At 46.0% G+C, this 14,430-nt stretch overlaps 1 protein-coding gene across 1 annotated transcript in view; it reads left to right on the top strand.

Moving 5' to 3' along the window:
* Window positions 1-14,430, top strand: part of tbc1d22a (TBC1 domain family, member 22a) — a 294,045-nt gene that overhangs the window by 139,870 nt on the left and 139,745 nt on the right. The window contains exon 9 of the mRNA XM_070896745.1: window positions 11,695-11,809. Coding sequence (XP_070752846.1) covers window positions 11,695-11,809 — 115 coding nt within the window. The remainder of the gene's footprint in view (window positions 1-11,694; window positions 11,810-14,430) is intronic.

Raw genomic sequence — 14,430 nt, 5'->3', positions numbered from 1 at the left:
GATCATAAGTTGCTGCGTAATTTCCCCCTCTCCTGTTGCTTCTAGTTAATTTGCCAATTACCTTAAATATGTGTCCTCCTGGTTACTGATCCTTTTGTCACTGGAAACAGTTTCTCCTTATTGACCATGATTTTGAATGCCTTTACACCCCTTAACCTTCTCTGCTCTCAGGAGAACAGCCCCTGTTTCTCTCGTCCCGCCACGTAACTGAAGTCTTTCATCCTTGGCACCATTCTAGTAAATCTGTGTACCTTCTCTGAGGCCTTGTCATCCTTCCAAGAGTGTGATACCCAGAAATGGCCACAATATTCCAGTTGGGGCCTCGACAGTATTTCATAAATGTTTACCATAATTTCCTTGCTTTTGAACTCTATACCTCTATTTACAAAGCTAAGGATCCCGCATGCCTTTTTAACAGCAGACTGAAGTGGTAACGGACAACATAAAACTAAAAGAAAAAGCATACAAAAATTTAAAAACTAGTACAGATCCTGGTGACTGGGAGAGATGCAAAGAACAATAAAAGGTGACAAAACAGATATTAAGAGCTACAGGAGGGAGTATGAAACAAAACTTGCAAGGGATATCAAACTCCAACACTTTTTTTTAACAATTATATTACGAAAAAGAGGATGGTCAGGAACAATGTGGGCCTCTTAAACTGATGATGGTGACATTGTAAATGAAAATAAGGAAATGGTGAACATGTTGAATAATTACTTGGCATCAGTATTTACAGTAGTGGAAGAGAATAGCATGCTGGACATCCCAAGGAAACCAACATTGAATCAGGAATGGGAACTCAGCTAAAGTAATGGAAACAAAATAACATAAATGATGAAAATAATGGCACTAAAGGGTGATAAATTCTCAGGGCCAGATGGTTTCCATCCCAGGGTTTTAAAGAAACTAGGTGAGAATGTTGCAGGTGCCCTAATTATAATCCTCCAAAGTGTTCATGATTCCGGAACCGGTCCTTTAGATTGGAAAATTGCATACGTCACTCTATATTTAAGAAAGGTGACAGAGCTGACTAGAGTGAGCCAGCAAGGCTTTGTAAAGGGCAGGTCATGCCTGAAGAATCTGATTGAATTTTTTGAAGCGGTGACTAAAGTAGTAGACAGGAGAAATATTGGCCCAGAAATCCTGGTTTCCCCTTCCTGCGGGTGTTCGACTGGATTCTGGAAAAAAGAAGCGCACCGACCTGAATCTGCTGTGCCCACATGAGATCCCGGTCCAGAGGCCTCTCCTGACTGTGCGTCACAGCGCATGCACGTCGGGACGTACGCAGGCCTGGAGCTGGAGTCACATGGCTCTGGGCAGCCAATCAGTTATAGTATATTCTGTCCGAAACTCCTATTACTATGAATGAGAAACGCACCCAAACACTGTATAAAACATTTAAAAAACATCTCACTTAAATACACTATAGAGATTAAAGTTGGTAGAAATGTTTTTGAAAAAAAAAATTTGCCGATGTTTTAAAAGATGTTTTAATTATAGTTTAAAATAAAATTACCTGAGTGGGCAGGGTTTTTAACATATGTATTTTTAAATGTTATTTTAATATGTTTTTGATATGTTCTTAAACTATTACGCTGGTAAAAGTAGACTATGTGCCTGCTTTCACCAGGCCAAGAGTTTTAAGGACATTCGCAGGGCAAGAGATGGGCAAATAGCCCAATCTCTGCCGTGGGAATGTCCTCGCTCCCGATATGCGGGAGATCTGTCGAGCCAGAAACTTGACACATCAGAAAATCCGGTTGTCAGCGCACGTGCACTGACAAAAACCGGCTTTTCCGATGCCTTCCCGGGTCCGTGGAAACTCCATACGGACTCTGGGAGGCTGCGATTTCTGGGCCGTTATTTATATGGACTTCCAAAAGGCATTTGATGAAGTCCCTCCATAAGAGACTGTTAGCTGAAGTTGAAGCTGATGGAATTGAAGGCAAATTATTGACCAGGTTAGGAAATTGGCTGAGCGGCAGGAGACAGAGAGTATGGATAATGGGCAGATACTCTAATTAGCAGGACGTGATTAGTGGTGTCCTGCAAGGAATTGTGTTGGGGCCTCAATTATTCACTATTTATTAACAACTTGAATGATGGGATAAAAAGCCACATATCCAAGTTTGCCAATGACACAAAGATAGTTGACATTGTCAGCAGTGTAGATGGAAGCATAAAATTAAAGAGATATTAATAGATTCAGTGAATGGACAAAACTGTGACAAATGGATTTCAATGTAGGCAAATGTAAGGTTATCCACTTTAGAAACATAGAAAATAGGTGCAGGAGTAGGCCATTCGGCCCTTCGAGCCTGCACCACCATTCAATAAGATCATGGCTGATCATTCCCTCAGTACCCCTTTCCTGCTTTCTCTCCATACCCCTTGATCCCCTTAGCTGTAAGGGCCATATCTAACTCCCTCTTTAAAATAATACAATGAACTGGCATCAACAACTCTGCGGCAGGGAATTCCACAGGTTAACAACTCTCTGAGTGAAGAAGTTTCTCCTCATCTCAGTCCTAAATGGCCTACCCCTTATCCTAAAAATATGTCCCCTGGTTCTGGACTTCTCTATCATCGGGAACAATCTACCTGCATCTAACCTGTCCCGTCCCGTCAGAATCTTATATGTTTCTATGAGATCCCCGCTCATCCTTCTAAACTCCAATGTATAAAGGCCCAGTTGATCCAGTCTCTCCTCATATCTCTCCTCCAGCCATCCCGGGAATCAGTCTGGTGAACCTTTGCTGCACTCCCTCAATAGCAAGAACGCCCTTCTTTAGATTAGGAGACCAAAACTGAACACAATATTCCAGGTGAGGCCTCACCAAGGCCCTGTACAACTGCAGTAAGACCTCCCTGCTCCTATATTCAAATCCTCTAGCTAAGAAGGCCAATATACCATTTGCCACCTTCACCACCTGCTGTACCTGTAAGCCAGCTTTCAATGACTGATGAACCATGACACCCAGGTCTCGTTGCACCTCCCCTTTTCCTAATCTGCCGCCATTCAGATAATCTGTCTTTGCGTTTTTGCCCCCAAAGTGGATAACCTCACATTTATCCACATTATACTGCATCTGCCATGCATTTGCCCACTCACCTAATCTGTTCAAGTCACCTTGCAGCCTCTTAGCGTCCCCCTCACAGCTCACACCGCCACCCAGTTTAGTGTCATCTGCAAACTTGGAGATATTACACTCAATTCCTTCATCTAAATCATTGATGTATATTGTAAAGAGCTGGGGTCCCAGTACTGAGCCCTGCGGCACTCCACTAGTCACTGCCTGCCATTCTGAAAAGGACCCGTTTATCCTGACTCTCTGCTTCCAGTTCTCTATCCACGCCAGTATATTACCCCCAATACCATGCGCTTTGATTTTGCACACCAATCTCTTGTGCGGGACCTTTCAAAAGCCTTTTGAAAGTCCAAATACATCACATCCACTGGTTCTCCCTTGTCCACTCGACGAGTTACATCCTCAAAAAAATTCCAGAAGATTTGTCAAGCATGGTTTCCCCTTCATAAATCCATGCTGACTTGAACCAATCCTGTCACTGCTTTCCAAATGCGCTGCTATTTCATCCTTAATAATTGATTCCTAATTTGGATCTAAAAAGGATAGAACAGAATTCGTCGTAAATGTTGAAAAGCTAGAAACATTGGAGGTCCAAAGAGACTGAGGGGTCCATGTGCAGAGATGATTAAAATGTCGTGGGCAAGTACAGAAAATAATCAGAACGCCAAATGGAATACTGGCCTTTATATCTAGAATATTAGAGGGCAGAAGTTATGCTATACAAAGCCCTGGTTAGACAATGGTGTGCTGTAATCATTTCTGGGCAGCACACCGTAGGAAAGATATATTGCCCTTGGAGTGAATTATACCTGGACTCCAAGGGTTAAATTACGAGGAGAGATTACAAAAACTAGGCTTGTATTCCTTGGAATTTAGAAGGTTCAGGGATGATTTGGTTGAAATTTTCAAGATATTGAGGGGAACTGATGGGGTAGATAGATGGAAAGTATTTCTGCTGGTTGGGGAGTCTCGGACTGGGGGGCACAGTCTAAAAAATTAGAAGCCGTTCTTTCAGGAATGAAGTTAGCAAACACCTCTGCACGCAAAGGATGGCTGAAGTTTGGAACTCTTTACTGCAGACGTTAATTTTAAATTTGAGATGGTTAACTTTTTGTTAACCAAAGGCATTAAGGAATTATGAAGCAAAGGTAGTGAAGAATATGGAGTTAGGCCACAGATCACCTATGATTTCATTGAAAGGAGGAGCAGGTTTGAGGGGCTAAGTGGGTCTACTCCTTTTGCTATCTTCATATATTCCTATGTTCTCAACTTATCCTGCCACCTTAAGAGTTGTGTACGAACACCCCCAGGTGTGTCTCTTCCTGCAACCCCATTAAAATGGTACAGTTTAGTTTGAATTGCCTCTCTTCATTGTTCCTCCAAAAATGAATCATTTTTAACCAGTCTGTCTATGTCCTCCTGAAGTCTGTTACTACCCTCTTCACTGTTTACTACATTTTCAAATTTTGTAACATCTGCAAAGTTTGAAATTATGCCCTGTATGCCCAAGTCCAGGTCATTAATATGTATCAAAAAGAGCAGTGATCCCATCGCGACCCTGGACGACACCACTGCACACTTCCCTCCAGTCTGAAAAATAACTGTTCACCGCTATTCTCTGCTTTCTGTCCCATAGCCAATATTGTATCCGCACAGCCACTGCCCCTGTAATTTTGCTCACAAATCTATTGTGATACTTTATCAAGCGCTTTTTGAAATTCCATATATACATCAAGCACACATCAACCCTCTTCATTACTTCACCAAAGAATTCAATCAAGTTCGTCAAACACGTTTTGACTTTAACAAATCTATGCTGATTTCATTTATTGACCCATATTTTTCAAGTGCTATTTAATTTTGTCCAGGATTGTTGTTTCTAAATGTTTCCCTACCACCGATAGGCTGACTGGCTTGTAGTTGCCAGGTATATCCCTCTTCCCTTTTTTGAATAGGGTGCATCATTTGCAATCCTCCAGTCGAGTATAGTGTTGTGGGTCCATGCCCACAAAAAGATTGAAACTTCCCAAACTCATTTCAAATCAGAAATTTATAGCCACCAAGAGTTCAAGTTTTGCCCAGACACACTCGAACCGAAGTCCCAAAGATCGAAAGACCAATATCAAGCCCACACCACCAGTACCAATAGTTAATTTTAACAAGATGCAATAGCTAAAAGCTGTCCTTGCCTTTTCATTGTATGGCCATGATATCATTCAGCTATTCTTTCTGAACTGTCAAAATTCCAAACCCTTGGTAAAGAAATGGTTTGTAAATTTTCAAATTGAACCTTAAGCATTTGCATTCTGAGTTTCCCAGGTGGCGCAAGATAAATAACCAGTGTTTGAAACAATAAATCTGTGCAAGTGAAATAATGAGATTAATATGAAACGTTTCTCGTTTGAGCATAATTTATCTTTTTAATTTATTCATGAGACAATATAAATCTGCAGCAGCAATTTGTTCACTGTGTGAGCTCCGAGTTTGTTTAAGGATGACCGGAACCTGACTAAAATCTTAAAACAGCAAATACTAGAAATACACAGCAGGTCCATCAGAACCGGAGAAGAGGAGAGGTCAACAATATGCACAGTCCCCACTACTTAAACAGGCAATTGGGCAATTGATTAAATCAAGCAAATAGCACAGACCATTTTCCATTAATTCCATGGCTGTTATTACTAATTATAAGTTGCCGTTTACAGGGTTTTAAGCGCTACGGCTATGTCGATAGTAGGTGTTCCATGAGTAGTTGGCATCTTGTTAAGGTGCAATTACCTTGTATATTTAATCACCTCTAACTGGCATTGGGTTACAGCTTGTACCACTCATCATCATCATAAACAGTCCCTCGAAATCGAGGAAGACTTGCTTCCACTCTAAAAGTGAGTTCTTAGGTGAACAGTCCAATACGGGAATTATAGTCTGTCACAGGTGGGACAGACAGTCGTTGAAGGAAAGGGTGGGTGGGGAGACTGGTTTGCCGCATGCTCCTTCTGCTGCCTGTGCTTGCTTTCTGCATGCTCTCGGCGACGAGACTCGAGGTGTTCAGGGCCTCCCAGATGCTCTTCCTCCACTTAGGGCGGTCTTTGGCCAGGGATTCCCAGGTGTCGGTGGGGTGTATTTTTATCAAGGAGGCTTTGAGGGTGTCCTTGAAACGTTTCCTCTGCCCAACTGGGGCTCGCTTGTCGTGTAGGAGTTCCGAGTAGAGCGTTTGCTTTGGGAGTCTTGTGTTGAGCATGTGAACAATGTGGCCCGCCCAACGGAGCTGATCAAGTGTGGTCAATGCTTCAATGCTGGGGATGTTGGCCTGGTCGAGGCACTAACGTTGGTGCGTCTGACCTTCCAGGGGATTTACAGGATCTTGCGGAGACATCGTTGGTATTTCTCCAGCAATTTGAGGTGTCTACTGTATATGGTCCACGTCTCAGCCATACAGGAGGGCGGGTATCACTACAGCTCTGTAGACCATAAGCTTGGTGCCAGATTTGAGGGCCTGATCTTCAAACACTCTCTTCCGAAGTCTGCGCTTGCATACTGGAAGTGGTGTTGAACCTAGTCGTCGATGTCTGCCCTTCCTGATACTAGGCTCCCGAGGTATGGAAAGTGGTCCACGTTGATGATTGGGGGGCAGTGCTGTGTGGTGTGGTCAGGTAGGTGGAGGACCTTTGTCTTACGGATATTTAGTGTAAGGCCCATGCTTTCGTACGCCTCTGAAGATGTTGACTATGTCTTAGAGTTCAGTCTCTGCGCAGACGCAAGCGTCAGCCACGTATTGTAGCTCGACGACAGAGGTTGGAACCTCTGGATCGGTTTTGGATCTGGCCTGGAGGCGACGAAGGTTGAACAGGTTCCCACAGGTTCTGTAGTTTCGTTCCACTCCAGCGGGGAGCTTGTTGAGTGTGAGGTGGCGCATTGCAGTGAGGAAGATTGAGGAGAGTTTGGCGCGATGAAGCAACCCCGCTTGACCCCAGTCCGGACATGGATTGGGTCTGTGATGAATCCGTTGGTCAGGATCATGGCTTGCAGGTGGAGGATGACGACAAACTTTTGGGAGCAGCCGAAACAGAGGAGGACGCACCCATAGTCCCTCGCGGTTGACGGTTTCAAAGGCCTTTGTGTGGTCAAAGAAGGCCATGTACAAAGGTTGATGCTGTACCCTGCATTTCTCTTGCAGTTGTCGTGCCGTAAAGATCATGTCCGTTGTACCCCGTGGTGGACGAAATCTGCACTGTGACTCAGGGATGAGCTCCTCAGCCACAGGGAGAAAATGGTTGAGGAGGATTCTCGCGATGACTTTCCCAGTGGCTGATAACAGGGAGATTCCTCTGTAGTTGCCGCAGTCGGACTTGTCCCCTTTTTTAAAGATGGTCACACTTACTGCATCTCTGAGATCTCCCGGCATGCTCTCCTCCTTCCAGATGAGAGAGATGAGGTTCATGCATTCGTGCCAATAGTGCCTCTCCGCCATACTTTAGTGCCTCAGCGGGGATTCCATCTGCTCCTGTTCTTGGCGGATGGCCTATTCTACCTTGTACAGGGCTGAGGTTTTTCTGAGATGGTGGCGGGTAGCATGCTGCGGGATGGACTCTAGTCAAAGGCAGAGTCTCTGTTAAGGAGATTTTCGAAGTGCTCCTTCCAGCGGGTCCTGACACTCAGCACTGTCTGCAGTAACCAACATATTCAGTGAATCGTATGCACTTCTTTGAGGTGCAGTTACTCCATGTGAAAAGGGATTTATTGAAGCAGTCAAGCTTGTCTTGAAATATGAAAGAGAATTTGTAAGTACAGTGGAATCTTAGTTTGGGGCAGACAAAAATATTGAACGTGACTGCATATAAATGATCGCGTGTAAGCGGGCAAATCACATTAGTATGAACCCGCCTGCTATAAGTGGTGTGGGCGGGGGGGTGGCGGAGATGGTGTATCAGTGTACATTTTTACATTTGTCTGCTGAAGTGTATGTATGCGTGTGTGTATATTAACATCAGTACCACACCACATTCCACTCCTCCTCCACCACACTATCAAGCCCAAGACACACTTTCTTTGCCATCCACTGCACTGCTTCAGTTTAGGCTGTTTAACTGAGTGGAGCTGCAATTTGGGGGAAAATAAAATAGCCACAATAGGGTTCTGCTGGTGAGAGAGGATCTAATGTAACAAAATAAAAGATAGACTTGTATTTTTTTTTGAAATTCGTAGCCAATCGTTCCAATTCTTTGTCAAATCACAAACGCCAGAGGTCACCTTGCACACGCCAAGGATCACTCTGCGCCAATGCTCTTAGCCAAAAGGCCTAGAGCCACTGCACCGTTCCTGGAAGTACTGCAATACCAGGTTCGTGCCATGGAGGTGGATGGGTCAGGTCCCCCACACACCTCCGTGGAGGTGGATGGGTCAAGCCACCCCACCCACCTAGTGCCTTTCACGACATCTGGACCTCCCAAACTGCTTAACAGTTAATTAAGTACTTCTGAAGTGCAGTCACTTTATATAATGTAGGAAACACGGCAGCCAATTTGCGCACAACAAGCTCCCATAAACAACAAAATGACAATGACCAGATAATGTTTGTTATGTTGATTAAGGGATAAATATTGGCCAGGATACCAGGGATTTCTCTCCTGCTGTTCTTCGAAATGGTGCCATGGGATCTTTAATGTCCACCTGAGGGAGCAGGCAGGGCCTCAGTTTAACGTCTCACCTGAAAGCCAGGGCCTCAGTGCAGCACTCCCTCAGTGCAACACTGGAGTGTCAGCCTAGATTTTTGTGCTCAACTCTCTTGATGGGGTCTTGAACCCACAACTTTCTGACTGAGGTGAGAGTGCTATCAACTGAGCCACAGCTGACGCTGTACCTGTGGCCCAGATTGGTCGAAAGTTGTTGCTGCTGGCTGCACGGTAAGTCTGAGAAGGGGCCTGTGAACTGGGTTGGGCAGCAGCTGGCAATTTAAACCAAAATACAATTGGGAGCAGGGTTATATAACCGGAGAGGAGAAAACATGAGTCGTGCCCCGTTATTTAGACTTGATCCTTCACCCTTCAGTTCAAAAATGTTTCAACCTCAAAGATGCTGTTTTCGCAAAGCTAATGGCGGAGTGGTGCAAATTGGCCAGCAACATGTGTTGATTTGCAATTCTTGGCTATCTTTTCCTCGCCACAACTTGCTGGCTGATTTGCATGCCAATCACTGCCAAAAAACCTCTCTGCCATTTCTTCAGTATAATCTGGGCCATATTTTCAGGCAAATTGTGCAAATATTTTTGCAATATATTGGCCCGGATTTTGCATTCAATGGTGAAGGAATGATGCTCTCTGTTCGCACTGACGGCTGCACATGGACTTTTCGCTGGCCTTTCAGCGGCAACTTGCTATCATTGGACATCTGATCCCGCTCTCTATAGGGGATCTGTGGTGTCTGAACAGAACAAGTAATAGTGTGGCTCTTTACCTAATCAGATTGTCTCAGTAAAGATTATTCAATCAGAGTCTAAACCAGTGAGGACAAATGAGATTTAATTCATTGTAAAATCATGTACAGAAAGTGAAATGAAGAGAGGGGAAGAAAGATGGGATTAAGAGAGAAATAAGATACAAAAAGTAAATTAACATTTAAAAAAAATCTCCAACACTAATTAAATTCTGAAGGGTTGAGATTCCGCACTGGTGAAATTAAATTTTCCATGCTAGAGAGGTTGTTTGGCAGCAATAACGACTTATCATGCCATTAAAAAATTCACTTACTCTTGAATGCACCAGCTCTAATTTTTTCTGTTGTGTTTAGTGGGTAAGTACAGCAAAGTCACGCCCTTACATGGATATTAGTGCCGGGTCTATCGGCGAGGTACCGGTGTAGAGCAACTTATCGAGGAGCAGGGCAAGTCAGACAGCAACTTCCAGATTTCCGTGTTTAACTGTGTATGCAGATTCCAGAAGTTGCTGTCCGATTTACTCCATAATAAGTGAACGCTGATTGTCTCACTGTTGTTCTCAACAGAAGAACAGGACTAAAAGTTGAGCACTTTGTCTACATAACCACTGTGATGACACTTCAAAAGTAATTCATTGGCTGTGAAGTGCTTTGAAATGTGCTGAGATCTTGAAAGACGCTATACAAATGCAGGTCACACCCAGAGGCTTCTAAATACATAATGGGCCAGACTTTGCTGTAAAAATAATGAAGTTAACAATGCTCACCGTTATTTATGTAAAAATCGGACAGCAACATGCGCAGTTAAACATGGAAACGCGGAATTCGGTGTCCGGGATGTGACATTCCTCCATAAAGTTCCCGAAAAAGGCACCTCGCTGTTTGACTTAGCATTCAAATACATTAAATGGCGTGAAGGTGCTGTACTTGGATCATAGATATGGACTAAACGTGCCAGAAAAAATTATAGCTTGTCTATTCCAGTGTAAATATTGTTTTTTAACGGCTTGGCAAGTAATGTCCCCTGTGAGCTGCGCTTTGTTCTGCGCGGCCTGTTTCTTTTAATGCGTGGTCCCTTTAAATTTCTGCGCATGCGCGGTATTTACAGGTGAGCGTCCTGTGTGGGATCTTTCAGATAACTGTGCAGCTGCACGCGCATCTTAGCAGGAACTTTGGTGGCAAGTCTTAATTACTGCCAAACAACCTCTCTGGCACTGAAAAGTAACTTCTACACATGTGGAGTCACATTCCTTAGGATTTTAATTATTGTTGGAGATTTAAAAAAAAATATAAGTAACTTTTTTTTAACTGTCTGTCTCTTACCTCTCGCTCTTAATCCCATTTTTCTTCTCTTTATTTTACTTTCTGCACCTGATTTGACATTGAATTCAATATTTTAACTGACACTTTCTGGTTCAGACTGCACTGCTCATTAATGATTCGGCAATCTGATTGGTTAAGGAGATACACAGTTGCTTGGCCTGTTTACACAGGTCCCAGATCCCCTGTAGAGGAAGTTGCACTTTTTGCAAGCTTGGCTGGCAGGAACTTCCAGTGAGGTCTATGGGCAAGTGCCAGTGTAATGAATGGCTGGTGCTGTTAATTCGTGGCCGAGAGAAAAATCCGGCCCAATGTCAGACAAGCGTTAACTTTTGGAATCACCATTATAAATGTGTATGTACATCCGTGTTAAACGTTGACATCAAAGTGTTTGCAAAAACCATGACAACCGGAAGTAAGTTTTGTGGATAGGAAGTGTGTGTAATGTGCAGGATTTTTAATGATATGTAGATATTTTGCTTCACACTACTGTATGTTAGCTCTCTGTTAATTTACAATATTGGAAATGTATTACTTCAAACAGCTAGTTGTAAAGAAGCTTCGATATATCAAGTAATATATAAAACATTACACAATCAAATACAACGTTGATCTTGAAGTGCCCTGATTTTTATGAAAACTGATGAACTGCCACACAGGCTAGTGCTTCTGAGGTGATTATAGAGTGGAGTTGGCTTTAAAAATATTATTATCCAGGTGTCGTGATATAATGTGAAAAGTATCCTTGAAACACAATTTGTATTGTCATTCATTTGCAAAATAATGAATCATGTCCCTGCTGTACTTGAATATATTTGCTTCATTCTAGTTTTAAAAAATTATTTTCCAGATATTTGAACGCATTCTTTTCATATGGGCGATACGGCATCCAGCCAGTGGATACGTTCAAGGGATAAATGACCTTGTTACACCTTTCTTTGTAGTCTTCGTTTTTGAATATATCGGTAAGTCTTCAATACCAATTGTGCCACCTTATTTCTGTTATTAAAGACCTTGGGTTACTGTAGCAATGCAGTCTGTCATGTCCGTTTGATCCTTCAGTCCAACATCATGAAACTATTCAAAGAAAAAATGCTTTTGTTTTTTTTAAAAAAAAAACACTTTGCGCAATATTTTTTGCTGATAACTTGCATGAGATAAGCCTGTGGTTGCCTCAGGAAATATGTCCTAATCAATTATAAAGCAAATAATTTTCACTGAACTAGTTTATCATACCTCCTGTTTCCCTGTAAACTGGTGGATTCTACCTCATCCGACAGTCTGTGTCTCTGATTTAAAAGCTCATGTCCCAGCTAGTACTGTGTATTAATGATTTTTATTTTCCTAAATTCTTTAACCACTTAAAAGCATTGACTAAAATCAAATGTTTTAAATAATGTTACAATGTCAGAACGGAACTGTAGGAACAACTGACGACAAGGCTATGTGGGGCTATGATATTCTGTCATTATTGTCAATATATAGTATAGATAATTCAGTTTCTCCTGCTTAAGACTAATTATCTTTGCATGCGAGGTTGTGACGGCAAAACTGTCGGAGCTAGCCACCATTATTGTGTAAAAATAACTGCAGCAACTTCTGGCGTCCGCAGTTAAACGCGTAAATCTGGAGGTTTCTGTCAGTGATGCCCTGTTCCTTCGCAGTGCGATGCGGCCGTCTTGCAGATGCACTCCATACAGAAGCAATGAATTGACGTGAACTTCAACTTTTTACACACTGACCTCGCTATAAAAACCATTGCAAACCTTAAGCTTTGTTGAATGAGGTGTTACTGAGTTTTTAACAGCGTACTTTGTCATAATTACTGCTGAACAAACTTTCTAGCCCTGAAAGCCTAATTATATAAGTATGGGGTGTCGCTGGGGGTGGGCCCCGCCTGGTGTCGTCGACGGCAGCCCGTTCAGCCTCCCCCGCCCCCTTCTCTTCCCCTCCCCCCACCTTCTCTTCCACTCCCCCCCTTCTCTTCCCCTCCCCCCAATCCTCTGCCCCTCCCCCCCCCCATCCTCTCCCTCTCCTACCCCCTCCTCTTCCCCACCGCTCTCTTCCCCTCCCTCCCCTCTTTCTCCCCCCTCCCTCTTTCTGGCCCTCTTCTCCCCCTCTTTCTCCCCCTCTTCCCCCTCCCTCTTCCCCCCCCTCCCTCTTCCCCCTCCCTCTTTCCCCCCCCTCCCTCTTTCCCCCCCTCCCTCTTTCCCCCCCTCCCTCTTTCTCCCCCTCCCTCTTTCTCCCCCTCCCTCTTCCCCCCCCTCCCTCTTCCCCCCCCCCTCTTCCCCCCCTCCCTCTTGCCCCCCTCCCTCTTGCCCCCCCTCCCTCTTGCCCCCCCTCCCTCTTGCCCCCCCTCCCTCTTGCCCCCCCTCCCTCTTACCCCCCCTCCCTCTTACCCCCCCTCCCTCTTACCCCCCCTCCCTCTTACCCCCCCTCCCTCTTACCCCCCTCCCTCTTACCCCCCCTCCCTCTTACCCCCCTCCCTCTTACCCCCCCCTCCCTCTTACCCCCCCCTCCCTCTTACCCCCCCCTCCCTCTTACCCCCCTCCCTCTTACCCCCCCCTCCCTCTTACCCCCCCCTCCCTCTTACCCCCCCCTCCCTCTTACCCCCCCCTCCCTCTTACCCCCCCCTCCCTCTTACCCCCCCCTCCCTCTTACCCCCCTCCCTCTTACCCCCCTCCCTCTTACCCCCCTCCCTCTTACCCCCCTCCCTCTTACCCGCCCCCTCCCTCTTACCCGCCCCCTCCCTCTTACCCGCCCCCTCCCTCTTACCTCCCTCTTACCCGCCCCCCTCCCTCTTACCCGCCCCCTCCCTCTTACCCGCCCCCTCCCTCTTACCCGCCCCCTCCCTCTTACCCGCCCCCTCCCTCTTACCCGCCCCCTCCCTCTTACCCTCCCCCTCCCTCTTACCCCCACTCCCTCTTACCCCCACTCCCTCTTACCCCCCACTCCCTCTTACCCCCCTCCCTCTTACCCCCCCCTCCCTCTTACCCCCCCCTCCCTCTTACCCCCCCCTCCCTCTTACCCCCCCCCTCCCTCTTACCCCCCCCTCCCTCTTACCCCCCCTCCCTCTTACCCCCCCCTCCCTCTTACCCCCCCCTCCCTCTTACCCCCCCCTCCCTCTTACCCCCCCCCTCCCTCTTACCCCCCCCTCCCTCTTACCCCCCCCTCCCTCTTACCCCCCCTCCCTCTTACCCCCCCCTCCCTCTTACCCCCCCTCCCTCTTACCCCCCCTCCCTCTTACCCCCCCTCCTCTTACCCCCCCTCCCTCTTACCCCCCCTCCCTCTTACCCCCCCTACCCCCCCTCCCTCTTACCCCCCCCTCCCTCTTACCCCCCCTCCCCTCTTACCCCCCCCTCCCTCTTACCCCCCTCCCTCTTACCCCTCTTACCCCCCTCCCTCTTACCCCCCCCTCCCTCTTACCCCCCTCCCCTCTTACCCCCCCTCCCTCTTACCCCCCCTCCCTCTTACCCCCCCTCCCTCTTACCCCCCTCCCTCTTACCCCCCCTCCCTCTTACCCCCCTCCCTCTTACCCCCCCTCCCTCTTACCCCCCCTCCCTCTTACCCCCCCTCCCTCTTACCC

This window comes from Pristiophorus japonicus, chromosome 13, assembly GCF_044704955.1.
Source record: "Pristiophorus japonicus isolate sPriJap1 chromosome 13, sPriJap1.hap1, whole genome shotgun sequence".
NCBI classification, from domain to species: domain Eukaryota; kingdom Metazoa; phylum Chordata; class Chondrichthyes; family Pristiophoridae; genus Pristiophorus; species Pristiophorus japonicus.
This window is presented reverse-complemented; position numbering and strand designations above follow the sequence as displayed.